Source organism: Serpula lacrymans (assembly GCF_000218685.1).
Source record: "Serpula lacrymans var. lacrymans S7.9 unplaced genomic scaffold SERLAscaffold_15, whole genome shotgun sequence".
Taxonomy (NCBI): domain Eukaryota; kingdom Fungi; phylum Basidiomycota; class Agaricomycetes; order Boletales; family Serpulaceae; genus Serpula; species Serpula lacrymans.
Genome location: NW_006763304.1, coordinates 602,740 through 627,669, shown reverse-complemented (window position 1 = coordinate 627,669; position 24,930 = coordinate 602,740). Strand labels below are relative to the sequence as shown.

At 46.8% G+C, this 24,930-nt stretch overlaps 10 protein-coding genes across 10 annotated transcripts; 7 read left to right on the top strand and 3 right to left on the bottom strand.

The window, feature by feature from the left end:
* Positions 1-111: 111 nt before the first annotated feature.
* On the top strand, positions 112-5,627 carry SERLADRAFT_442755 (uncharacterized protein; the record flags this gene model as incomplete). Its single annotated transcript, XM_007323314.1, has 13 exons — positions 112-490; positions 543-594; positions 645-685; positions 734-1,940; positions 1,990-3,129; positions 3,174-3,208; positions 3,264-3,580; positions 3,643-3,876; positions 3,928-3,974; positions 4,032-4,117; positions 4,168-4,450; positions 4,510-4,679; positions 4,735-5,627. 13 exons carry the CDS (start codon positions 112-114, stop codon positions 5,625-5,627), a joined length of 4,884 nt encoding a protein of 1,627 aa, XP_007323376.1.
* Positions 5,628-6,157: 530 nt separating this feature from the next.
* Positions 6,158-8,050, top strand: SERLADRAFT_442754 (uncharacterized protein; the record flags this gene model as incomplete). Its single annotated transcript, XM_007323313.1, has 2 exons — positions 6,158-6,549; positions 6,601-8,050. The coding sequence occupies 2 exons, from the start codon at positions 6,158-6,160 to the stop codon at positions 8,048-8,050; spliced, it is 1,842 nt and encodes a 613-aa protein (XP_007323375.1).
* Positions 8,051-8,198: 148 nt separating this feature from the next.
* On the top strand, positions 8,199-8,996 carry SERLADRAFT_363772 (uncharacterized protein; the record flags this gene model as incomplete). Its single annotated transcript, XM_007323312.1, has 4 exons — positions 8,199-8,218; positions 8,272-8,509; positions 8,561-8,611; positions 8,659-8,996. The coding sequence occupies one exon, from the start codon at positions 8,664-8,666 to the stop codon at positions 8,994-8,996; it is 333 nt and encodes a 110-aa protein (XP_007323374.1).
* Positions 8,997-8,998: 2 nt separating this feature from the next.
* Positions 8,999-9,940, top strand: SERLADRAFT_478449 (uncharacterized protein; the record flags this gene model as incomplete). Its single annotated transcript, XM_007323311.1, has 5 exons — positions 8,999-9,107; positions 9,161-9,378; positions 9,439-9,538; positions 9,589-9,711; positions 9,763-9,940. 3 exons carry the CDS (start codon positions 9,443-9,445, stop codon positions 9,814-9,816), a joined length of 273 nt encoding a protein of 90 aa, XP_007323373.1.
* A 165-nt stretch (positions 9,941-10,105) lies between these two features.
* On the bottom strand, positions 10,106-10,734 carry SERLADRAFT_401291 (uncharacterized protein; the record flags this gene model as incomplete). Its single annotated transcript, XM_007323310.1, has 3 exons — positions 10,106-10,352; positions 10,417-10,526; positions 10,584-10,734. The coding sequence occupies 3 exons, from the start codon at positions 10,617-10,619 to the stop codon at positions 10,313-10,315; spliced, it is 186 nt and encodes a 61-aa protein (XP_007323372.1).
* Positions 10,735-12,504: 1,770 nt separating this feature from the next.
* On the top strand, positions 12,505-15,681 carry SERLADRAFT_453252 (uncharacterized protein; the record flags this gene model as incomplete). The annotated part of the gene is made up of 8 exons (XM_007323309.1): positions 12,505-12,578; positions 12,646-12,663; positions 12,723-12,833; positions 12,891-13,541; positions 13,596-13,665; positions 13,726-14,722; positions 14,779-14,982; positions 15,035-15,681. 8 exons carry the CDS (start codon positions 12,505-12,507, stop codon positions 15,541-15,543), a joined length of 2,634 nt encoding a protein of 877 aa, XP_007323371.1.
* Positions 15,682-15,887: 206 nt separating this feature from the next.
* On the top strand, positions 15,888-18,983 carry SERLADRAFT_478439 (uncharacterized protein; the record flags this gene model as incomplete). The annotated part of the gene is made up of 9 exons (XM_007323308.1): positions 15,888-16,273; positions 16,339-16,391; positions 16,450-16,741; positions 16,816-17,275; positions 17,346-17,459; positions 17,517-17,785; positions 18,274-18,449; positions 18,514-18,740; positions 18,796-18,983. The coding sequence occupies 8 exons, from the start codon at positions 16,056-16,058 to the stop codon at positions 18,711-18,713; spliced, it is 1,782 nt and encodes a 593-aa protein (XP_007323370.1).
* A 56-nt stretch (positions 18,984-19,039) lies between these two features.
* SERLADRAFT_478438 (uncharacterized protein) lies at positions 19,040-21,341 on the bottom strand (the record flags this gene model as incomplete). The annotated part of the gene is made up of 9 exons (XM_007323307.1): positions 19,040-19,472; positions 19,534-19,569; positions 19,736-19,780; positions 19,852-19,936; positions 20,008-20,099; positions 20,651-20,728; positions 20,796-20,806; positions 20,869-20,904; positions 20,959-21,341. 9 exons carry the CDS (start codon positions 21,311-21,313, stop codon positions 19,308-19,310), a joined length of 903 nt encoding a protein of 300 aa, XP_007323369.1.
* Positions 21,342-21,619: 278 nt separating this feature from the next.
* Positions 21,620-22,171, top strand: SERLADRAFT_478436 (uncharacterized protein; the record flags this gene model as incomplete). The annotated part of the gene is given in 3 exon segments (XM_007323306.1): positions 21,620-22,026; positions 22,094-22,113; positions 22,130-22,171. Coding segments are annotated over 3 exon segments (192 nt in total), but the record flags the coding sequence as incomplete, so codon positions are not given.
* A 1,737-nt stretch (positions 22,172-23,908) lies between these two features.
* Positions 23,909-24,470, bottom strand: SERLADRAFT_478435 (uncharacterized protein; the record flags this gene model as incomplete). Its single annotated transcript, XM_007323305.1, has 3 exons — positions 23,909-23,927; positions 23,986-24,160; positions 24,216-24,470. The coding sequence occupies 2 exons, from the start codon at positions 24,408-24,410 to the stop codon at positions 24,008-24,010; spliced, it is 348 nt and encodes a 115-aa protein (XP_007323367.1).
* Between the last annotated feature and the right edge of the window lie 460 nt (positions 24,471-24,930).

The window sequence follows — 24,930 nt, the reverse complement described above, 5'->3', positions numbered from 1 at the left end:
CTATTAGCCCGCATCCTCATTTCTTCTTCATTATCGTCCTTCCGTGCTGGTTCTCGGTTTCGCAGGACTCTGGCATCGCCGTACTATCTTACTTTCTAATTCGATACCATCATGTCTTTCCTCAGGCGACACCCTCATCCAGATGAATACCTCGACACGGATGACGAGAACGATGTAACCATTGATCCAGAGTTGCGCTTGCGCACCGTGCGCACAGCTGCTTCTGCCATAGCAGAGTCCATTCGCTCGGAACAGCGCGCGGAGAGGAGAAAGACAATGCGAAAGAAGAGGTCCTTCTTTCGCAAGAATCGTGATGCAGACAAGAAGAGACCAAAAACCTCAGATTCTCTCCCAGAAGTGTCCTCCTCAGCTACTCAAATACCCGGAGTAAGAAGAAATGTATATCTCAATATGCTTCCAACAGCTATGGAGGTCGACCAGCATGGTGAGCCTCTGGTTCGATATGGCCGGAATAAGATTCGGACGAGCAGTAAGTAGTCATTCATATATCTCCTCTGATTATCCCTCATCCATATCTCAAGGATACACCCTGCTCTCGTTTTTGCCGAAGAATTTATACGAGCAATTTCATCGGTACGTGTCGTCTTAATGAACCGAGTTACAGCCTTCAATGCGTGTAACAGTATATCCAATGTTTACTTCCTTGCACTCGTCATCTTTCAAGGTAGTTTTATAGCATTTATCTGATTGTTTTTCAACTGATACCTTGCAGTATTCCCCGTGTTCGGCGCGTCATCTCCCCAAACAGCCATGCTCCCTTTACTATTTATCTTAGTCGTGACTGGAGTTAAGGATGGAATTGAAGATTATCGTCGCGCACGGTTGGATGAAGAAGTAAACACCTCCGCAGTCACAAAGCTCGGACAATGGCGCAACGTCAATCAACCCACAGACTCTCGCATGTGGTACGAGAAAATGTTTGGATTAAATGCACCTGGAAAGGTCACGAAGGGCGTCCAGAAGCTTAGGGAGAAAGAAGCCGGTGAAGGGATGAGGATCATGTTGAGCAAAGGTACAGATGGCGACCGTTTCAGTATAAGCACCACGGATGTCAACGAGAGCAGTCTCAGTCTATCTGTGAGTCCACCGCTTGGTGCTGGTGGCAGACGGTTAGAGGATATAGAAAGCGTTGATTCGCATAGCTATCCTCCGGTTGTTTCGACGGACGAGCTGGGAGGTTGGGGACAATACAATAACTCATTTTCGAATTACCAACAGTCAATACCTTCACGGTCATCATTAGGTGTGGTGGATTGGAGAAAGCGTACGAGCGGGACAGCTAGATGGGAACGGACACTTTGGAAGAAGCTGGAAGTTGGTGATGTGGTGCTACTACGGGATAACGATCAGGTTCCAGCGGATATTGTCGTGCTTTCGAGTTCCGACCCTGATGGCATGTGTTATTTGGAGACCAAGAACTTGGATGGCGAAACGAACCTCAAACCTCGCAAATCTTTGCATGCGACGACCACGATCACTTCGGAGGAAGACATCGAAAAGTCAGCGTTTGTTCTTGACTCGGAGCCCCCTCACCAGAACCTGTATATATACAACGGTGTCTTGCGGTACACTGATCCCTCTACGTCTGAAGAAAAGAAAGAGCCTGTGACCCTAAACGAGCTTCTTCTCCGTGGTTGTACTGTACGCAATACCGCATGGGTTATAGGCCTGGTTGTCTTCACAGGTGCAGACACGAAGATCTACCTGAACGGTGGCGAGACGCCATCGAAGCGTTCCAAGATTGAGAAGGAGACAAATTTCAACGTGATAGTCAATTTCATAATCCTCGTGCTCATGTGTACCATAACGGCCGTGATCTACGGAGTCTTCGACAACCAACAAGACACGAGCATCAGGATTTACGAGCAGGGGGTGGATGCCACCAACTCGGCCATATTGAATGCTCTTGTCACTTTTGTGTAAATATCTCCTTTATCCTCTTTATATCATCAGCTGATCTTCCTGCAGTTCCTGTTTGATTGCTTTCCAAAATATTGTTCCTGTTTCATTGTATATTTCCATCGAAATTGTGAAGACGATACAGGCCTTCTTTATCGCGCAGGACCTTGACATGTACTATAAGCCGTTTGACACGACTTGCGTTCCGAAGACGTGGAGCATTTCGGACGACTTGGGCCAGATTGAATACGTCTTCTCAGACAAGACGGGTACGCTTACGCAAAATGTCATGGAGTTCCAGAAATGTTCTATTCACGGCGTTCCCTACGGCGAAGGCGTCACAGAAGCCCAACGTGGAGCGGCGACGAGGGAGGGAAGGGCCGATGTCGTTGACCCTGAAGAATTGTCTCGTAAACTCGGTGTCCTCAAGAAAGACATGTTGTCGATCTTGACACGAATGTTCAAGAACCGTTATGGTCAACCTGAGAAAGCCACTCTCATTTCACCCAAGCTCGCGGAAGATTTGGTCGACAGATCCTCGGAACAAAGTGCTCACATCATCGCCTTCTTCCGTGCTTTGGCTGTATGTCACACCGTTCTGTCCGACAAGCCTGAGCCGCAGCAGCAACCGTATCACCTGGATTACAAGGCGGAGTCTCCCGACGAAGCCGCGTTGGTTGCAGCTGCTCGCGACTTTGGATTCCCGTTTGTCGCCAAGTCGAAAGATGGAATTGACATTGAGGTTATGGGTCAACCAGAGCGGTATGTTCTTTTGAGGACACTTGAATTCAATAGTACCAGGAAACGGATGAGTGTCCTCGTTCGCGCACCCGATGGCCGAATTGTCCTTTATTGCAAGGGAGCCGACAGCGTTATCTACGAGCGACTCGCCCCGGACCACGATCCAGCGCTCAAGGAGAGCACAAACAAGGACATGGAGGCGTTTGCCAATGGCGGGCTCCGTACACTCTGTATAGCTTACCGCTACGTCTCTGAAGAAGAGTTTTTGAACTGGTCAAGGGTATATGATAACGCAACGTCTTCTATCGAGAATCGCGACGAGGAGATCGACAAGGCGACTGCTCAGATCGAACACTCGCTTATGATCCTCGGTGCCACTGCTCTAGAAGATAAACTTCAAGAGGGTGTTCCAGAGGCCATAGAGACGCTGCATCAGGCCGGCATCAAGCTCTGGATTCTTACAGGCGAGTTCCCTCGATGCTGACCTTGTGTCTCTTACTGACTTGCTGAAGCGTAGGTGACAAGCTGCAAACTGCTATAGAAATAGGTAATCGATAGTAGAAGTTCTTTCCAGGATATATACTAACATGTTGAATTTACAGGCTTTAGTTGCAACCTCCTCAAGAAAGACATGGAAATCATGATTTTATCAGCCGACACACTAGATGAGGCTCGTTCTCAAATAGAAGGTGGTTTGAATAAGATCGCTTCGGTCCTTGGCCCGCCATCTTTTAATGCACGCGATCGAGGCTTTGTACCCGGTGCTCAGGCATCTTTCGCTGTGGTCATAGACGGGGACACATTACAACACGCCCTCTCTCCCGAGCTCAAGTTACTCTTTCTCAATCTTGGCACGCAGTGTGAGACCGTTGTATGCTGTCGTGTATCTCCAGCTCAAAAGGCATTGGCCGTTAAACTTGTAAGTATCTCTGACAACCACCTCAGATGTGGTGTTCTCACACATTTTCTCGGTTGTTACAGGTGAAAGAGGGGCGGAAGGCTATGACTCTATCCATTGGAGATGGCGCGAATGACGTTGCGATGATTCAAGAAGCTAATATAGGTTGTGGGTTGCTAGGTCACGAAGGCTCTCAGGCTGCCATGTCTTCCGATTACGCCTTTGGTCAATTCAGATTCCTCACAAAATTGCTCCTCGTCCATGGCCGTTGGTCTTATCAGCGAGTCGCTGACATGCACAGCAATTTCTTCTACAAGGTGAATGTGGTTTCTTTTCTGGCACACCAAACCAACTAATCATTTATTCAGAACATCATCTGGACCATCCCACTGTTTTGGTATCTTCCTTTCAGCGAGTGAGTTGTTCTTATTCTAGGTACCGTGTTTCTTGAAGCTGATGCATAACCTATTAGCTTCGATGCTACGTACTTATATCAATATACCTTTATCTTGCTTTACAATCTTGTGTTCACGTCACTCCCGGTGATTGTTCTCGGAGGTATGTTCTAAGCTAACGCTCGAGTTACCATTTGCTGACGCTTTCCACAGCTTTCGATCAAGATGTCAATGCCAAGGCTGCATTGGCATTCCCGCAGCTTTATGTTCGAGGTATCAGGGGCTTGGAGTACACTCGCAGCAAATTCTGGCTGTACATGTTAGATGGTCTCTATCAATCAGTCGTCGTATTCTTCATCCCCTATCTCGTGTGGACACTTGGGCTAGCCGTATCATGGAATGGAAAAGGCATAGATTCCTTGTCAGACTTTGGAACAACTGTGGCAGTTGCGGCAATCTTCGCTGCCAATACCTACGTTGGCATCAACACCAACTAGTGAGCTTTTTCTCTGATTGATTGAGGTTCTCGAGTTGACTCAAAGGGTGTATCTGCAGCTGGACGGTCATCACGTGGATCGTTGTTATTGGGTCATCGCTGGTCATGCTCCTTTGGATTGTCATATACTCCTTCTTTGAGACAAGCGATTTCAATGATGAGGTCATTGTTCTGTTTGGCAACATCACGTTCTGGTCAACTGTTCTTCTATCCATATTTGTGGCTTTGGGTAAGCAAGACATAGCAGCTTTCAGTACGCTGCAGTAAACTAACACCACGTCTAGCACCCCATTTTTTTGCCAAATTCTTCAGATCTGTTTATATGCCTCTTGACAAGGAGATTATACGTGAGATGTGGGTCGACGGCGATTTAAAAGACCGGCTTGGCATACGACACCGGAAGGAGTCTAAGAATAAGCAAGGAATGGACCTCGAGTACGCTCCAATGTTCCGTGAGCCCCATGCTCGTTCGGTCTCGGAGGTTTCGAATCTACATCCTGTCTACGAGCCAGCCTTGACTAGGAGTCCAGCCGATAGCGAAATCATTCTAAGGAACCAGAATACGGTTGGATACGCTAGCACTCCTCCTTTAAGTCAAGTGGACGAGTCGCTTGAAAATTTAAATTCTCCATATTACACCTCTGGCCTGGTTGTACCTCCAAAGGACTATCAGTCAACGGAGACGATCCATGCTCCAATATCAGACTCGCCTAACCCCTCTTATTACTCCGTATCCGATATTCCACCACCTTCTCCTCAACCATCACCTATGTATCGATACCCGTCTGGAGAAGTTAGCAGCGGATTGTCTCCACAACGACCGCCTGGAATCTTGACTCCTGGTGTTTCTGGATCTTCTAGTGGATCGTTGCCTATACCAGACCAAAATTTTGCTTCAAATCGTCAGATGAGGGCCCCGTATCCTTCAGCGGCAGTCCCGGAGTCGTTCGAGATGCGTGTGCGAAGTCCACCAAATCATTATCCACCTCAATATCTGGCTCCTGACCCAGGCCAGGCAGGTTACCCTCTTACCAACGAGACTGAGCCGCCTCATATTGTTTTGCACGGGGCCGGACCTCCTCATGTAGAGGAGGGCGGCAATCAGGCTGGTTATGAGGCTGATCCAGAATTCCGGCCAGAAAGCTCGCTATCGTGGAACGGGCCTCGGGCTATATAAACCCAAGCTTTTTTGTGGCGCGTTTTTGTTTTATAGAATGCTATACTGTACTGATCCAAGGAAGAGAATTTTGCACCACTGTTGTACTCATCGCTCCTTTCCTCACCCGACCTTTAGGATTCAACTGGTACTCTTCTTATATTTCCATATTATTACTGCATGGACTAGGTAACTTGTACATAGTTTAGTAGGACCAACACCAGCAGGGTGTGTGACCCGCACAATTGACGGATAGCTGTAAATAGCCGATAGTTTGACGGTTGGAGCCGAAACAATAACGCAGGCGTGTCCCATGACTGGATCAAACCGAATCTTCTTTCTCTTTTGTTATCATATCGGTCTTAGACAAAGGAAGAGGCCCTACATCTATCGCCCAAATGTCTCATTACATCCATTTCCCCCACCTTTTTGTTTCCTCCTGTCCTTGGAGACTCGTCGCCTTCTCAGCGTCGCTTTCGCAACCGTCTCACTCTCGAGCTATATAACCTCCTACAAAGTGGAGAAAAAAACCAGTTAATACCTTGCCCAGCATGCGAACTGGATTTGCACACCCACTGAGCCACCCCGCCATTCCAATCAATACTCTTCCTGTCGAGCTTCTTTCTCATGTTTTCAACCTCAGTACACATGCGTATGCTGAATTGAAACCTGACGATCACCACCAAGACTCCCCGTTTAATCCTGAAAGTGTCACCATCCCAACGACACTTGCTTCAGTGAGCCGACACTGGAGGAATGTAGCTTTATCAACACCATCCATATGGACATCTCTCTGCATAACTGTAGACGATGTCGCCTATTCCGACGGAACTGATATCATAGACATGCGACGTCTTGTTACCCATCTCGTTCGAGCGCGCAATCTACCTCTCGACATCCTTATCGACGCTCGCGATCCAGATTGGGACTTTTCAGAGTCAGAGTGAGTTTCTTTTAGTGCAGACAAATCACGAGGGCTGATGGAATATATCAGGGAGTATGGATATGAACTTTACCCTAACTCTTGCGAACACCCTTTTCGCTCAAAGTTCATGACTCAGATTCTCGACGTCTTGTTTCCCCATTTACATAAATGGCGTTCACTGGCAATCCTCACTGATACTTGGGCACCAATGTATGCTGCCGTGAGACGCCTTGGCAGTACGGCAGCTCCTATCCCACTTGGAGCGGCTTCACCCACACCGATCGGTGCACCCCTTCTCGAGAAACTTACACTTATGCGTTGCAATGAATTCATCAGTCATGCTCCCGAATTCACTCCTCGTCATCTCAAGGATCCAGTATATGCTCCTTTCACCGCCTTATTTGGAGAAGATGTCGATCTTCAGTTGCCTATGAATCTTTTGCCGCGGTTGCGAAGCCTGACACTATCTGGCGTCCATGTGAATTGGAGCACGCTATCTCATCTCCTTTCTGGTTCCTCTACGGCCGCCCGTGACCACAAAGCTAGTTACGGCTTACAAACTCTTGAGCTTTCGTATCATTGCCCCGATGTTCGACCTAGCCACGATGAATTCCATCGTATCCTTAGAGCATGCCCCGACATGCGAAAATTAGTCATAAAGATCTCCGGCCCCCGGTCTAATGCAGAGGAGAGGGAGAACGGAGATTCGGAGGAACCTATCAGCCTTCCTTTACTGGAGGAAATAGTGCTGGCATATAACGATGCTGGAGAAGCGACCAAAGTCCTTAGCCTCATTCACGCCCCTAGTTTGAAGACGTTGGTGATCGAAGACGGAATGCATCCAGCTAATCCGGTAGAAGAAGATAGTGGTTGTCTGTTGGCTTACTGTGGGCGTGGTTTTTCCGAGGACCATTTCTACACGTCAGCTATATCCAGCGGCAGTCACGGCCTGGAAAGTTTAACATTTCAATCGAGCTCGTCTACAAAGCATAATCCACCTTTTCCCTTGTTGGAGCATTTGACTCTTAATCGAGTCAAGGCATGCCCAGATCCTTTTAAGGATCTTTTTCAGGGGTTACCGAAACTGCGACGATTATCGTTCTCACACACTCCCATCCATGCTCTCGAAGCACTGCTACCATCGCAACTTTTGCATGACTCCGAAGTCGGAACCATAGTGACTGTCCCATGTCCCGACATAGACTCGCTTCAAGTTTTTGGAGCTAGCAACGACGCGCATCATACCGTGGGTTTCGTGATGAGCGAAAGGACCAGGCATGGAGTATCCAACACGTGTAATATTGCGTTGCATTTCACCAGCGAGATTCCACCCGAGGCATTGGATATAATGGTGGACATGTGTGGAAACGCTAAGTTTTCTGTTGCTGAGATGTATACAGATCTCGACTGGGAGATGGATGATGAATCAGACGACGGGGATCCTTATGCGCCTGGTGGCGCTTTTAATGATCTTGAATTCGATGAGTTTTATACTCAGAGTGCTTTACTTTCTCATTGAGGTTGCCCAGTATTTATCTTCGTATTTGTCATCATCATGTTTATTTTATTAGCACTATGATTCTTTATAAAGCATAGAGAAGTTTCGGGGATAGGCTTGGTCGAACTATGAGACGATCCCCTCGAATCACATCAGTAATCTCAGGGATGACGAGACTGTACACTCAAGGTCAGTTCCGTGACCCAATATATCCGTGTCTTCACTCAAACATGTCTCTCAAGCCGACTTTGTCAGTCAGATGTCATACTATGATTCACACATGTGTGTGTGCATGGTTTTCTTCTACTCGCGTAATCGCATCGCATGTATGGCATTCACAGGTTCAGTGCAATGAATGCATACCACTTCCATGACCTCTTCAGGCTCTTTCTTTGTTAGCTTGCATATACATTCTTGAAAGCAGACTTTCACTCGTTGAATTCACTAATCTAGATTCATGGCCTCGGTTTATCAATCCCGGTGCTTATTATTGGAAACATTATGTGACTTGACACTTATCTCTCCATGCAGCTCGAGTCCCGTTGCGCGCCAAGATATCCCAGGCTGCCATTCACGAAAAAGGTACGCTTGAATATTATAAGTTATCGTGTCCATTGATCCATTCTCAGAGTCCATGTCCATAGTTCCCATTCACGATACTCCAATCCTCGGTATGGCGACTCGTCCAAAGGTTGACAAGGCTGTAGAGTACGGAAACGCAGCATCGTTTTGGGTCGAGTATCCCTCAGGCTTGGTGGATGTATCTCGTTCTCGACATGTTGACAACGATGCGACACATGGACCTATCGCACCTCCAGCAGTGCTTCCCAGTCAATTAGATATCCCTGTCGATCGCGAGCGCATGATCAGAATTGACAAAACATCCAGTGCTATTGTGATTATTGACATGCAAAAGTACTCGCGCCAAGCTCATTTCCAATTCTCTTATCCTAACGATTACCGCTAGTTTTTTCCTCCATCCATCCTTACGGGACCACCCTACAGGGCTCGAATGTGTAAACCCCCTTCTCAAGGTCCTTCCAGCTCTTCGATCGCAAGGTGTCAAGATTCTTTGGGTGTAAGACGAACACGCATCCGATGAATGCACGTATCACTGATAACAATGATTAGGAATTGGGGGCTTACAGAGCATGAATTGGACACCATCCCTCCATCTCTTGCACGTGGCTTTAGAAAAAATGGAAGGGGCGGGTTTGGCTCCCAGCTCCCCGAAAACTTTGGCAGATTATTGATGAGAGATGAATATAATTCGGAGCTTTACGGTTCCCTTCAAGAGGAGTATCTCGAGGGTAAGGAGGCCGGAACCGATGTTTGGATTCATAAAAACAGGTCGATATTCGGTATATATTTTGTCTTGTTATCACCTGACTAAACGTGTTCAAATTCACAAGGATGAGTGGGCTGTGGGGTTACCAAAGTGGTCTAGATCTCTATCTTCAGGAGAATGGGATAAACACGCTGTTTTTTGCAGGTGTCAATGCAGATCAGGTAGTGTTCAAGTTTATGCGACACCCTAAAGCCATCTGAAGAATCTGTAGTGCGTGTTAGGGACGCTGGTCGATGCGTATTTTAGAGGGTACGATTGTGTAGTAGTGCAGGATACTATTGCAACCACGTCTCCGACGGGTGGGTTGGAGAATGTTATTTACAACGCTGGAAATGTGAGTACCGAATAGCATATCAGTCCAGCAACCCCTCAACGTTATCCGCAGTCATATGGTTTCGTTACTGACACGGGAAGAATCATCAACGCAGTATATTCATGAAAAGTCGTACCGTAAGGCAGCCATGTGTTGGGGAGTAGTGGCGAAGAAACCAGGCAGATACCATCATAAGGAGCATTGTTACAGATCGACTTTGTTTTGGCTTCGTACAATCATAATGGTTGTGATTGCCGTACGATCGCACTTGCAGTCTGGCTGGCAGTGCTGGTGCATGACCTTATTGCCCGAGAACCTTGATAGTCCTTGAGTTTCTTATCTTGGGGTACTGGTCTAAAGACTATTCACTGGAGACCTCATTTTGGATCGGCGTGTTGGGAGAGTTTATACCGAGGGAAGAAACGGAAGGATACGATCTACCTCTTTTGACGTTTACTGTCGCCGCGGTGCAGGTGCGAGCTGGATTCAGATCGATAACGATTGAATTCAGGAATTGCGATGTTTAGGCTACTGGGGTGATGGTTTCTATGTACACGAGGCTACTATCAGCTGACGCGTGTTCCATATCTAACATGATGTTACACAAAAACTGACTCGGAGGTTATGCAGTGCAGGTGGAGGCTCCCGAGTTGCTGGTGAAGGTGAGCTTGCTGTGAATTCGAATTTCATTTACATGAATTCATGTTTTAGCCTGTGACTGTTCAGATCCTCGGTGATACGATACCATTCAGGGTTTTGTCGCTGCCAATGACTCTCATTCGGACAATCAAGAACCATATTATTGGGAGTCCAGTCTCTATCCAGGAACCTGCAAGGTCAGTTCATCGCCGACTGAGATAGTTTACTTATGCAATTACTCATGCGCCCTATAGAACAATGTTAATATTTCGATTTTCTACTCCACCCATACCGGAGGTGGGCAGCTGCCTATGACGAGTCTATTTCGGAAGAAGCTATAACTATATGTGCACCTGGTTACCCAACTATAGCAAATTGCAGATCTATCCTATATACGCATCTTTCTCTGTGGATACTTACCTTCGTGAACGGTACGTTGCACATCGGGCCTACACACGCCACGAAATTGAAGGGTGCTAAACCGCAAAGGAAATTTAATAACGGATTCCTCCTGTTGTTCGAGAAGGCTTAGCCTTGGGAGTGATAGAGGGTACCCCCTATGTTGTGCTCCGAGGGCTAGTCAATCTTAGCAGTATTCCGAACTTCCCTCTGAACGTATCAAGAGACTAATTGTGCATGTGTTACTGGGAAGCATTCGGTTCGTGATGCCCTTCAGCATTTCGTGTAATCTGCCAATACGATTGTTTTTCAGTATCGCATCGCAGCTTCCGTACCTTCGTGCCTTATCACAGAGACACGTAGTCTTCGCTGGCCCTTAACGAAGCTGGCAAGACGGTTCCTCAAGTCCAAGCTCGACTTTCGGTGGTCAGACCGAGTGCTCAGCGCTCAGCGCTCAACCACGATGCATATGCAATCATGATGCGTATTTGGTACGTGTAAATCCATAAAGATGGTTTTCAAATCTGTCTAGTCGACTCGGATTGTTCGGCTCCCAGTATACCCGAAGTTCATTGCATTCCGGGGCTTCACGAAAGCTCTTCTTGCTGTACGATTTTCAGACCTGAGAGTTCCAATAGTAGAGCTCCTTACGCACGGATATTATTAACTGATGAACTTCTATCTGAATGGTGCCATTACCTCTCCATCATTTCCAATTGCCTGTCCTTCAGTTACGGGATTCAGGACTCCTTCTTTTTTCTCCAGGATTTATCCAGGCTGAGGTAAGTGTCACGGTACTACGTTGTTGTACTAGCGGACTGATATCCAGTCAAAGACCGTGACTCAGTCTCTTGACACTTGGGATAGTTTGAAAATCGGAATAAAACAATTGCTGCTTTGATTTCCCATTTTTAGCTCGCCATCGCGATCCACATAGCGCGTCATATTGCAAAAGCCATTTGGCAAGATAGGCCATATATTCACACAAACTTGTTGCACCAACGGCTGTTTCCTCGCTCCGCAGCTAGACTTCTGGTATCTCCAAAGCTGGGGACAAAGTTTGATTCTTCGTTATGGGTTACTTTTCGGTTCTAGTGCCTGTCGCTTCACGGCCCAGCATATCGAATGGTAACATCGCCATTGAAGCATGAGGAGAGGGCAATATATCACAACGCGTTTATGCGTGGTATAAGTCCGCGGAGACAGGAGCTCAAACATGGAAAACCCTCGGTAGCTTTCCCAGCGTTGGTCCCTTGTGTTCCCTGGACCGATCTGAAGGAGCTTTATGACTTGTCAAGTCGCTGTTCGCAGTCGCACTCCGACGTATGCGATAAATGAACAGGTGACCAGCATCTACATAATCCCAAGGCCGAAAGTGGACAAGTACGCTGAGCGCCGTGAACAGATAGTCAGCCACAACTTGAAATGTCGACAGATGATCCGTCTCAGACATCTTTATTCGTATCTCAGACGGACTGTAACTAGCTGTGGCCTTCTTCTGAAAAGAGGTTGAGATCTGAATTCTATCTTGAAGAGGGAGACTCATGCTGGAAAATGAATGCCAGGGCCAGAAACGAGGAGGCACTGGGTCGGGCTCCTGATCGTGATTACTCGATATGGCATACTTGTGCTATCTCCCGGAAGAAGCCGATGCGGACCGGTTCAGCGAATTTTCAGCTGGATACCACAGTTTAGAGTCTTGTCTCTTGCCATTAACCTATTCTGTGTTCCATGCGTCTGGCTTTTATACTCTGAATACAAGCGAAGAAACCAATCATGCCTCCCGCTCAGGAAGATCAGGATAAACCATCAACGTCAATTCTCAAGGAGAGACGGTTCAAGCTGAGCAGGTCAGTCACTTGTCGCTCCAGCTCCTGACATCAACGTCTTTCTCATACGCAATACATAACGTTTCAGGGCTTGTGATCGATGTCGGTGAGCACTGTCTATCAATTGGTCAAGGGTGCAACGACTGATGCAGGCGCTATCTGCAGCCGAAGACGTATTAAATGCGACGAAGGCCATCCATGTCAAGCTTGCCTCACCGCAAACTCTGCCTGTACGTTCGAAGAACCAGGAAAACGGAGTCACCCACACAAATCAAAGTACAGTCACTTTCATGTTGCTGACATGTCTCCTTTCTAACTTTTTGTTGTTGATAGACGCACTGCCACCTTGGAAGACAGAATGCACCAATTGGAGACACTAATTCAGGCAATTCCTCCTGCTGTTTTTGCAGCCGGAGGAGGTGTGCCTGGAATGAGCACTACCCCTCAACTTACTGCAGAGAGTAGTCTCGCGAGTCCTTTGGCTTCCTTTGCATCAGCAAACCATACTTTTCCAGCCGGCGTACCGCCGCCATCATTACATGTATTTCCCCTTACAAACCCGTCAACCCACTTTACCACTCAAACTCGTAACACAATATCAAGGCAGCAGAGTCCGAATACTGCTTTTCATGCGATGCTAGGCCAACATTCCCAACATAATCAAACCTCCTCAGTTGATCAACTTCCTGAGGATTCCTCACGGGCTCCAATGTCGGCATCGTATTTGTATTTTGATGACGAGGGATATACTCGCTGGCAAGGGGAGACATCTGGTTTACCACTTCTCGATCTCTTACTGGAACATCATACTCCGGTAAAGTCTGAAACCGAAAAAAGCTCACCGGACCCCTCATGGTCAACGAAACCTGAAAAATCATCCAATGCTGCCTGGTTTCCAAACCGAACGCCAAGGCGGGCAGATGTGAATCCCGAAACATTATGGCGTCTCATTACCTCTTATATTGTACCGGAACTTATGGATAGGTAATTTTTCATACTTCTATATATATAAATGATCTCCGCTGACGTGGTTTGAAGTCTCGTTCAGTGCTATCTTTGTACATCATATTACATTCTTCCCTTCCTTCATGTTCCATCGTTTTTGGCAGTACGTATTTGTTCCTATCGTTGCGACGTCGAACTGATATGAATAATCTATGCTTTATAGGACTACGGGAATCCCAGAAAGTGGGGGGAGCCTGGATTCGCGGCCTTTATTGTCAGCATCTGTTGCCTTGCCTCGCGACATATAGATGATCCCCGGGTTCGCGCTGATCCAAACGAAGGTATATCCGCTGGTACTCAGTGGTTCGAGCTCTTTGGACGTTTAAGGACTCTTCCCATCGCGGACCGCCCCACAGTGTACACAATCCAGGCTGACCTTATTGCTGCCGTGTATGCAGTTGGACTAGGTAAACTTTCGAAAGCCGCCGCTCTCCTATCGGAGGCTATCACTGTGTCGGTAGATGCCGGTCTGCATCGCTCAGCCGATACCTACGATCTATTTGATCCCATCGAGGACGAAGTCCGCAAGCGCACTTTCTGGTGTGTCTACATGTGGGATAAACAACTTTCTGCGCACTTTGGAAGGCCGCCTATGATCCGGTTGAAGGACTGTGATATCGGTGAACCAACTATTGTAGACGACGAATTTATCTCGCACGACGGGATGGCTTCCCAACCTCCAGGATCAGAGAGTCGCATGAGCGCGTTCGTTTCTGCCTTGCGCATCATGGTAGTGATGGAATCAGTGTTGGATGCTCCTCCAACACGCCGATTTACTGACTCTTCTTCGTTCCTTCTCCGTGCGGCTGGTGTACTCTCTGGCCATATGCGACATAAAGATTTGTACGAAGAGGAAGGCTTGTTGGACGAAATTCGGCGTACAATACCTTCATATTGGGCCCACAGTTCTGAGACGCTTGCAAGCGATGATGTTATACGTGTCACTCAAGCAGTTCGACTACACTGCGCGGAACATTTTGCTAGGATGTTGATCCATCGGCATAGGTTCTCGAAGTTTGTTGCAGAAAGGGCGTACAATATAGCTGCAGAAGACGAACTCACCGAAATAGAACGAGAAGCAATGACCTCTGCTCATGCATCTGCGCTTGAAATCATTTCCTCCCATATGCAAGTAGCAGCCAAGGGCTTGATGACATATTGTCAGTGTTTGCTGAAACACTTTGTTGTGATTTATTTCTAAATTCATCACCTACAGATGGAGTGCATGTGATACATCAACTAACACAGGCTGGACGAACTTTGGTTGCTATCCTGATAAATTGCAAAAGCGAAAAGCTGCAACGTTTGATTCAACCAGCCTTGGAAGCTCTACGTTCTTGCGTCGGCCTCTTGCGTCGTTTCAGTGGGCGTTACATATGTGGTCTTCGTTCCGGGGACCTTATGGAAGAATTCTGTCGACGTACGTCCAGTTGGCGTTTTACTTGCCTTCTATGCTAATATCTGGAGTTTAGTTACTCAAATTCCTCTTGAACCCGCCCGGCAAGAAAGCCCAGACCAGCAGAATACTCGACCTCCTTGGATAAGACCTGTGCGCAAAAAGACGCCTTCTGCAGCTCGAGGTAGCGATACTGCATCCCAACATAGCAGTCCAGAAAGCTTCTCCCCGTCGGAATTCTTTGTTGACTCCATAGCTAGCCCATCCAACAGCGTTGGAGGTGCTGTCTTTTCGTCGAACAACAATCTCACGTCGTCGCATTCCTCGAGTGGGAGCCAGCACTATTCTATAAATGGTCGCCGACTATCTGGACCCGTATCCTCGTTCTTGGATACCTCGAATAACATGGATATAGATCCAGGGATGTATATGTCGCCAGTTGAAGTGATGGCCATGTTCAATGATGGAGGGGTGGATGTGGCATCGCTGTTCTCTCCTGATTTCAACAATCAGTCATCAAATTCCAACGAGTCGCTGTATGGAGGCGGAAATAACGGGGCAGCGGGTCTTGTTACGACTCCCTGAAGCTTGAAGGATGGATGTTCTTGTTTAAAATGAGGGTGGATTGCTGATCGATTGTGTTATTGCCTTCACTACTTGTACGGCCAACTGCAGAGATTCGCAGGCCTTTCTTTTGTTGTATCTTGTTGTCAATGTATGCTTGAATTTTGATTGTTTTGTATCATGAACTGGAGATCGAAGTTGAAATGTAGCTTGGAGGACGTATGCTTGAATCTTGATTGTTTCGTACCATGAACTGGAGATGATTGAAGCTGCAATGTAGCTTGCAGGGCATCTCTGCAAGCCTCGAGGCACGTAGTCACGGGATCAATAAGGCTATAGCCGCAAAGTTGTATTCTATGATTTCTGATGAGGCTTTATTGCAGATTTCCACTGCCCAGTCTCCCTCTCAAACGCCTTGGATAACTATTGTCACTCTTTACTTCCCCACTCTCATTTACTTGTGTACCATAGCGATAAGGTTGGATAATACCCGGAATATTTATCGGAAGGCGCGTTCTTTTGGATAGCAGGGAATGGTTGGTATATATCTACTTTCAAGCATCATCACACTTTCCACGCTCCCCGCCGTCGTGTCCTCGATATCTATTGAGCATGGACCATCAAGCCCGTCCCTCTCCACGGGAAAACACACGCAGGGCGTGCATCTCCCTATATATCGCAGAGAACGTACCAGCCCCCGGAAACGAAGCGGTCAGACGGGCATAGCAGGACTTGGAGACTACTTGGATGTGTGAGTTTTGTATTATTGACCGATGCTTAGCACACCCTCATGCTTTGTATTTTCTCTCTGCATAGGTCGTATAATGTTTTGATGCAAGTAGGGGACACACAAACACCTGTTGTATTAGGTATGTGCTACTACGATATAAGTGTCTGTGGCCTAGAAATTAAGATACTCTGTGTAAGACACTGGTTCCTCAGACCTGTGGATTCTTTCTTCTGCTTCTGGCGCGAATGGTTCTTCAAGTGTGCCGCTTTACGACCCTTCTACATTTCAGCCCTCCGATCTGGAAGCACGACTTGAATATGGCGACTCCCTTACTGGCACTCACGCTTTTGGTCCAATCGGGTTTGACTCTGTATCTCTCGCTGGTATCACGCTGTCGGATCAGTATTTTTCGGCTATTAATGATACAAACACGACTGTGCTGCAAACAGGATCAGCAGGCATATTCGGGCTGGGATTTCCAATAAATAGGTTAGTTCTATACGACTGAATTGTTCCTTGAAATACCTTTAAGTTTGCGTGAGACTAACCACCATCCATTTTAGTGTGATTTGGGGTGAGGTCTTTATATCTCAACAAAATTCCTCTTTCACGTCGTCCAAGCGGGACAATCTGCATGACACCATACCTACAAAATCCCATGATTTTGAGATTCGTTTCTTCCCAAAAAATGATTTAAGCCATTTTGTTGGCTCTTCATCTTCCGTACCTCAAATATCTTCCCGCCAATCATCCACTTCACCTTCAGGAACATCTGCTATTTTCGCATCATATTCTAGCATCGGGCCTTTCATATCGCGACTTGTTGTGCAAGGCTTACTTGCCTTACCCATGTTCACTGTTACCCTCCAGCGAGACGCCATTCAAATTGGTGGTAACCAAGGCATGCTTTCTCTCGGTGAACTCCCCGAAAGTGTAAACAACGACAGTTTGACCTGGGTACCTGTTCGTGGGTACACCCCTGAAGAAGGTGGCCTGAATCCTCCAGCGGATGCTCCAAACGAGGTATGTAAAATGATCAAATAGCGATGAACTCACCGATATGTAATTTGTTTTAATCACTGTCCCAAACAAGGTGTATCCAATTGCATGGGAGATTCCAGTCGATGACGTATATTTTGATGGCGAGAGACTTGCTAGGTCGCAGCTCTCTTCGCCCAACATATCTTTGTCGGCCTTGCTTGACACCGTCAGTTGTCATTCACGTACCGTTGCTAATATGATTAATATATTTTTCTACTTCCAGGGCAACTCCCTCATTCGTGGACCTCCCGATGTCATATCATACATTCTCAATACTGCATTAGGAGGCTCTCCCTTCCCTTGCTCGGAGCAACATACGCTTGCTTTCCAGATCGGCGGGCAAATGTTTCCTGTTGATCCGCGTGACTTCGTTAGTCAAACACAGTCTGAAAGCCTTGAAGACTGCGTCGCGAATATTACACCTACGGATGTGCCCGTTATTGGTTCAGGATACTTGTACAGTTGGAGCCTAGGGGATCCATTTTTGAAAAGGTGCGTGGGTTTGCTCGACGTGTGGTTCCACCACTCCTTTCTTGCCTTGGCGATGGAATAAAGAGTGCTGTGAGGGATATTTATACGGTGGTTTTTTGGTGGGTGGTGTTAGAGCGGAATAACGTTTGGTCTTTCGGAGGGTCAGGTTGTGCCCGACGCGGACTTAGACTTCCATTTCTCTCTGCGTCATGCGGAGCGGAGGGAACTCTCAATCCGTTTGTTAGGCTACGAGTTCCATTTGCAGTTCTCGAAACTCAAGTTGCCGTCGGTCAACAGGCGATGACATTTTCCTTCGGATATGATTCGTCTTCGCGGTGACACGTCAAATCTAAGGGACAGATTCTCGTCGCCGTTATCGTTTTCGACGTCGCTAGTGATCGCGAAGACTCGAAGTTTAAAAGTTTATTTCGTGCCCTTCTTTACCCTTCTTTCTTTCACCATGTCTCTTTTTCTCGTACTGACAAATTATATTATGTCTACGCATACAGCGTTCTTGCAGCATTTTACTATGGTAATCTTGGAATGCCTTCACAAGATCCAGCGCGCATCGGGTTGCTTTCAACTGTTCCGGACAACGCAGCTGATGAACTTGCATCGGCCGTCAGCGATGTTATTCCTACCACCGTCATCGCTGGAGCAACGAGCGTTTACAATAGCTTACCTGGTGAGTAACGATATTGAATCATTTCGCCAACATTTTCCAGGAACGATCTGACTCTGTTATACAGTAACATCGAATGTGGCACCCTCCCGCATCATCTCTGCGCTCAGCACAGGCGTGGGTGGCGTCCCACTCGCGCCCACGTCCATATCTGGGTCGCTGTCTGGCGGCAAAAAAGTGAACGACGTGCGAGAAGCGTTACGTGTGAATGCGTGGACCGTGGGTTTGGGTGTGAGCCTTTGGATTCTATGCCGACTGGTGGGGTAGAAGATGTGGGAGGATTTTTTCTTCGCGGTATGTGCTTTTGTACGAGGACACAGATTCTGAACTCATGAGTTGAAGTCGGTAGTTGTACTGCATTCCTGTAATTCTCGTTCCTGTGCAGCCATGTTGCACGTATCTGTATCTCCTGGTGGAACTCGCCGATTGCAAAATTTGTTTCTGTGCGACAGTAGAGATTTTTGAACCATTATTTTTATTTATTCTAACTTCATAAAGTCGGTACTTGTGTGGCTTGGGATATTTATGTTGTTTTGTGAATGTCAATGTGGGACTGGCGTGGCGGGGAACACCACCGCATCTTCAAGCTGAACTGATATGCAACAGATTCGGATACAAGATAAAATGATACACTAAAACAACAACAGCGGCTAGCTAGATCATACAGCGCACATAAAATGGCCGCTTGCTACTAAAACAACTAAGAGAAGAAGTAAATACACTCCCATCTCCCACCTCAGACATTTAGACGAAGTCCCATCATCGTTCTAGATCGTATGTGGTATCATCCGAGCAATTGTTGGGAATCCACGTCTCTCTCCCTCCTATCTTACATCCACCTCCAACTCACCCTCACAGGCCTCACAAGTCACCCCTTGTGTAGTCTACCGCTCTCTTCAGTTGTTCGAGAGTGAGGAAGATCAAAATCGTAGTTGGCTGGAGCCTCGTCCAAGCTGGAAGCCAGCCTTTGAACATGAACATGGCGCCTTCGTTCGCCAGGGATGATTTGATTACACCTAGTGTGGACTGTTATGGGATCAAAGAAGGAAATTTAGTATATGCAATGGTTTGTCTGAACTACACGTACGCTTGATCCTGGTCCGGATGCATTCATGATACGGCTCTGTGAAATATATTAGTAAGAATTACAACTCTTGACAAACTTGAGCCTTTCAGCTCATAAATGAAGTTAGAAATTTCGCGCGACAGGCTGTTGCGCCAACCACACGAGCAAACGAGAAGATAGCCAAAGACAATCTGAATTGTCGAAAACGATAGATGATACACACCTTGAGTACGTCGGCGGGCGAACAGACTGTGGTCGCCACCGTGCCCTGAGAAGAAGAAAACATACATTATCAGCCTGAATTTGAACAAGGGCATGTACATTTAAAAGGCAACGCACTGCAGCAAAGCTCGCAGTGAAATGGCAAGCAATGTTATCGTTGAAATATTTCGTTTTGAGCAATTCTGCTTTAAAGAAATCATATCTGGGGGAAAATGTGAGTTAGCACACGAGAATAATGTAACTGGCTAGAATGTAGATATCGATATTACTCACGAAGCCAGCTGACTCGAGTTCATTAGAATGGACCTAAACACATTCGGCCCCACACCGCGAACGAGAGACGAGGCGCCTTCTTCACGTACCATCTGTGTATGCAAATATAGGTAAGTTTCATGTCAAATAGAATTTGCGTGGAATAATAAAACTCGAAGAAAGCATTCGATTTTCGATTTACATAAAGCATGAAAGAACGAAAAGGCGGCGCGCGACAAGTGACAAGATTGCGCAGATGTCAAGAAACGCCATAAGATGCCCTTGTCAACCATCCTCCATCGCGGAGTTGAAAACACGCGTAAAGCTTCTCTTACGAAGTATTATCGCGTCGTTCCGCCACAACGAGATCAAAGTTAGGATCCTGTGAAAAGGATGCAACTTTCATTTGGCTATATGCGCGTGTTGGGGGTCCATTTGAAACCCAATACACGCCTCGTGTGCATTATGCTACCGCGACCACGATCCCGTTGCCTGGTCCACGGCTGGCAACGAGAAGGAAGCATTGGAATTATCTATCACGAATCGCGCTCCATGCAACATGAGCGATACGTTAAGGCTGCATGTAGTCAATTTCACCACACACACACAGCAATGCCGAAACAAGGGAGAAAACAAGTTTGTTCGTTTATAAAATGCCACTCACCCTGAACAACGCGTCGAAACAGTGCTTATAATTGAAGCGCTTTTCTGGTGGTTTCGCAAAGTCACCTTGAAGGCGGACCTAAATATGCAGAAAAAAACATTCTACTATCAGGAAGGAACGGCGTAGAGATACCGGAAGCACCAACCATGACGACCTCTGATTATATGCATGGTTGATTAACGGAGATATGTGAGATATACTATATGATAGCAACTGACCTCCTGGATTGCCAACGATACCTGCGATCGCACCAGCTGTTGATGATTGTTGTAAGCGTGACCAACAGAGGGAATGAAGTATATACATACCCATCATACCGGCACCAGCCAACAAATATGGTGGTGAGTTTGGTCCAGCACCCAATATCTTCTTACTCTCGTCATAGGCCCAGAAGCGACAAAGCGAGTAGCTCATTTGTCTCATCCAGGTACCTGATATTCCATCGTATAAGCCTCGCATACCTGCAGTGGCGACGGTTTTGCGAATGGAAGCAATCATGCGCTTGTCGCCAGATGCTTGCAAGCGAACCTTTGTGAGATCAAGTGGGTGAGTAATGCTTGCTGCGATTGTGGCAGCTAGACCACCGAGCCAGAATGGATAAGGCTGTTTTTTCTTTGGAGATGGTGGTGTCTGGGTATCTACTGGGGGTGTTGGGGACGACATCGTTGCTGGGGATGAGGAGGAATACGATGGCGGGAGTGAGAGAGTGAAATGGGTGTGTGTGGAGGCGGGAAGGATAGGAGGGCAGATGCGGTCCGGAAGGAATGACTGGATTACATTTGGATAACATTTGGACTAGTATTTCAATAATTAGGAGCATTGGATATATACAGCACCATATTACTATAGTTGTGGTCAGAAGACAGGGGGCGAGGTGTGACAAACCAGAACTGCTGTGACGTGGGGTGGCAGTCACGCAGGATCTCAGATCCAGTAGTGAAAATCTCATACTTGCACCTCTCTCACGGCAGTGTTCCAGATCTTATACATGTACTTACACCGGCTGTGTTCTCTGTCTGGCACTCACCCTCAAGGAACACAAGCAGATATGGACAACATAACGTGGCTTACACGGGTAAAAACGGATAATCCATCACTTCTCATGTCGTGTGACCTCCTTCATATCATGGTTTCCTGCATTTTTCGATGATTCTCCCAGCAGACGTCTAGTTTATCTGCTGAACTTCATCCCCATCTTCGTCTCTTCCGCGTTCCGGGTATTCCCGTCCAAAAATATCTATAATATGCATTCCATCCACCCCTTACGGGAAAGCGGGCGGCCGCAGCGCGTGCGACGTGCGACGTGCACAGTCACAGAGCTTGAGGAAACCTTCATGGAGACATATATCCGTCTTACAGCATGCGCAATAGCTATAGTGCGTGTAATAACTGTGTCCGGTATAATTTTACAATTGCATACGTGTTTATCTAACTTACATTCAGATTGCCATCCTCGTTTTCGTGACTTCCAGGAACAGGAACAGCGAGCTACACCTCGTTTGAACGGCAAATTGTCCTACCAAACATACTGGCAAGCGTGGTTATCATCAACAGTAATCATCGTTTAAGTTTCTCGCGCTGACGGCGGCGCCCTTGCTTTCTAAGGGCCAGTGCTGCCCTTCATTCTCAGGTAATGCTTGTTCGCATTGAGTTTTTAAATTGATCTAAAAAATACAATCGTCGATACAGTTCATTCACAGGCATCTTTAGCTTCCATGGTTTTCGCGGAATGGCGTATCCTTGGTCAAGTTTCCTACTTTTCACTTATTTTATGTGACTTAACCGTACCCGCTAGCAATTACTGGCTTCGCTATTTTGCCATGTGAGTCACTCAGTTCAACATCGTACCATTAACAACATTGTAGCTATCTGATGCGCAAGACTTCCATGGCATCGCGCGACTTTTACACAGTCTGGGAGTTATTTAGGAAAAAGGTGAATGGTAATATCCCTATAAGCTGCAGATCTCAAACTGGTATCACGATAATGCAACAGAATTACGAATTACTATCATTTTTCTGTATCGTTCACATCATGGCCTAATCTTGTGTCATGGTGTTTTCACCTTTGTACCGTGACATCCCACAGAAGGAGGATGTCATTAGATGGCGATAAACTGACTATGGGAGGTATGTCGAGGATAGGTTAAATGACTTCTCAGAGTGTGAATTTCTTCCTACTGAGGACGTGATCATGGAATTTCAATTGGCTCGGACACCATCTCATTGAACCTCGCGTCACACCCACATGTGCTCTCAGTCGTGAAGATATCTGATTCGCCTACGCGTACGCAGTTTCACAGGCAGTCTGGCTCTTCCTCTAGTCTGATCGGCCTAGCTATAGCCTCGTGAGCGCTCGGAATAGCTAGATGAGAATGCTGTGTATGCTGCCTTAATTGATACAGATATTAGCTAGCATGATGAAACACGTTCTGCCGTTTATGTATATGCCCATTCAGTTTGAGGGATTTGCTATAGATAGATGTAACACAACATCTTTCGGCCCTTGCAGCTCGAGCTGGGTATGTGGTTTCTATTTTATTTCATTGGATCCTGCACCGCTGGTGTTCATACCATTCTTACAGGTGTCGTATCTATGTAGATAAGAATGTGCAACATCCTCGTGCCCCTAAACCGGTCTTGCTATCGACACAATTGACGGTAGGCCAATGGGAACCACATGACGACAAGGTCAAAATCTTCAGTCAAAGCTTCATTTCCCTTAGTTTAGACTTGCAGTGCGACCGGAAACATTGGAGATCTAGTCTGGCGAGATACGTGTCTAACGTTGAGTATAAACCCCGGATTGCCCCATATGACAATGAATTGAAGCGGACGAGCAAATCATCAGTGTACGCTTGAACTTGAAGACTGAAAGGGGCTCCCGGATCGGCACCTCATAGATCAATGTGGGCCACTCCTTCGTGGTATCAGTTTCAAGATTGCACTGCATGATTAAGACTATTGCACACGCACTTGATCTCAGCTTGTCATAGAAGGAGACATTTGTCATGTAGTCACAAAAGGCAAGACAAAAAGACAGATTCGCCACGTTATTAGCTCTTCCAGGGGTGCCACTGTCTGGTCGTGGCCTTGCGGTACATTTGGCCATGGATCTTCCAATAGTTTTTTTTTGGCATTTCAAAGTCTCTCCTCAGGGTTCCACTTCAGTATCTTTCTGACAAACTTTAGGAACTGCACCTTGTCGTTCCCTTCCATATTTCGCTCGAGGTCCTTGAGACTCAAGTTTGGGATCTCAGCGACCCCTTTCCAATTACCTGTGAGTAATAGATCATTCATGTTACAAATATATCAGCAGACGGAACCGATGCTTACCATCCTCCTTGTCATACCATTGTCACAGCTGATCAGATCGACTTTGCTGCAGCAAGTCTTTGGGAGGGGGACCAAGCAACGCGATCATATAGGCAAGACGGTAGACATTGTCTTCCTTGTTCTCAGCTCCGCCTGTAGTTTTGAATAGGTTGCCATGCTCGAACAAATCCCAAGTCTACAGCATATGCACTGGTCAGATCCCTGTCAGTGGCCAAATTGGGGTTTCTTACTAGGACTGCGACATTCCAAATATCCACCTTCTCATCCAAAGGGATGTTCAAGATCACTTCGGAGGCACGGTATTGATAGGGCTGAATATCGTCTGTATGACTACCTTTTTGGAAACGAGCCTCACCGAGATCGCAGAGCACCGGTCGGCCGTACTGATATATACGGGGAACTAGCCGTTGGGATACATGGACCATCAACTTTGTGTGGACTTGGAGAATCGATTCCTCGACTCCCAAAATTTCCCCAAGTCCCCCCGAGCAGATTCATCATTCAGGCGGAGTAAATTTTTCTTTCTTTTAAATATCTACAAGTACATCAAATGTGAAATATGAAAAGAAATCGAAGTGAAACATAGCATGGCTTACCCGTATGTATTACCTTGGCCTCAGTATGCAGAAAGGAGTATATGCTTTGGGACTGATTTCAACAGATCAACTGGTAAGGACTTGGTGGGAATCATCTTCCGGTATTCTCATAGAGTGATTGATGGCCAAGGGTATAGAGATAACCGCCTGATATTGTCCATTATTATTGGTAATTTCGAACGCTCCTAGCATCCGTTGAACCAAACACACATCATGGTGGCTCGACTGGATCGCTTTCTCCCTCGCGAGCGCGTCACAAGTAGCAATTTCAAGAGCCACACGCTGATTATCTCTACCATACGCTGAGTGGAAACGGCAAAAGACAACGTACATTAGGTCATGACATAAC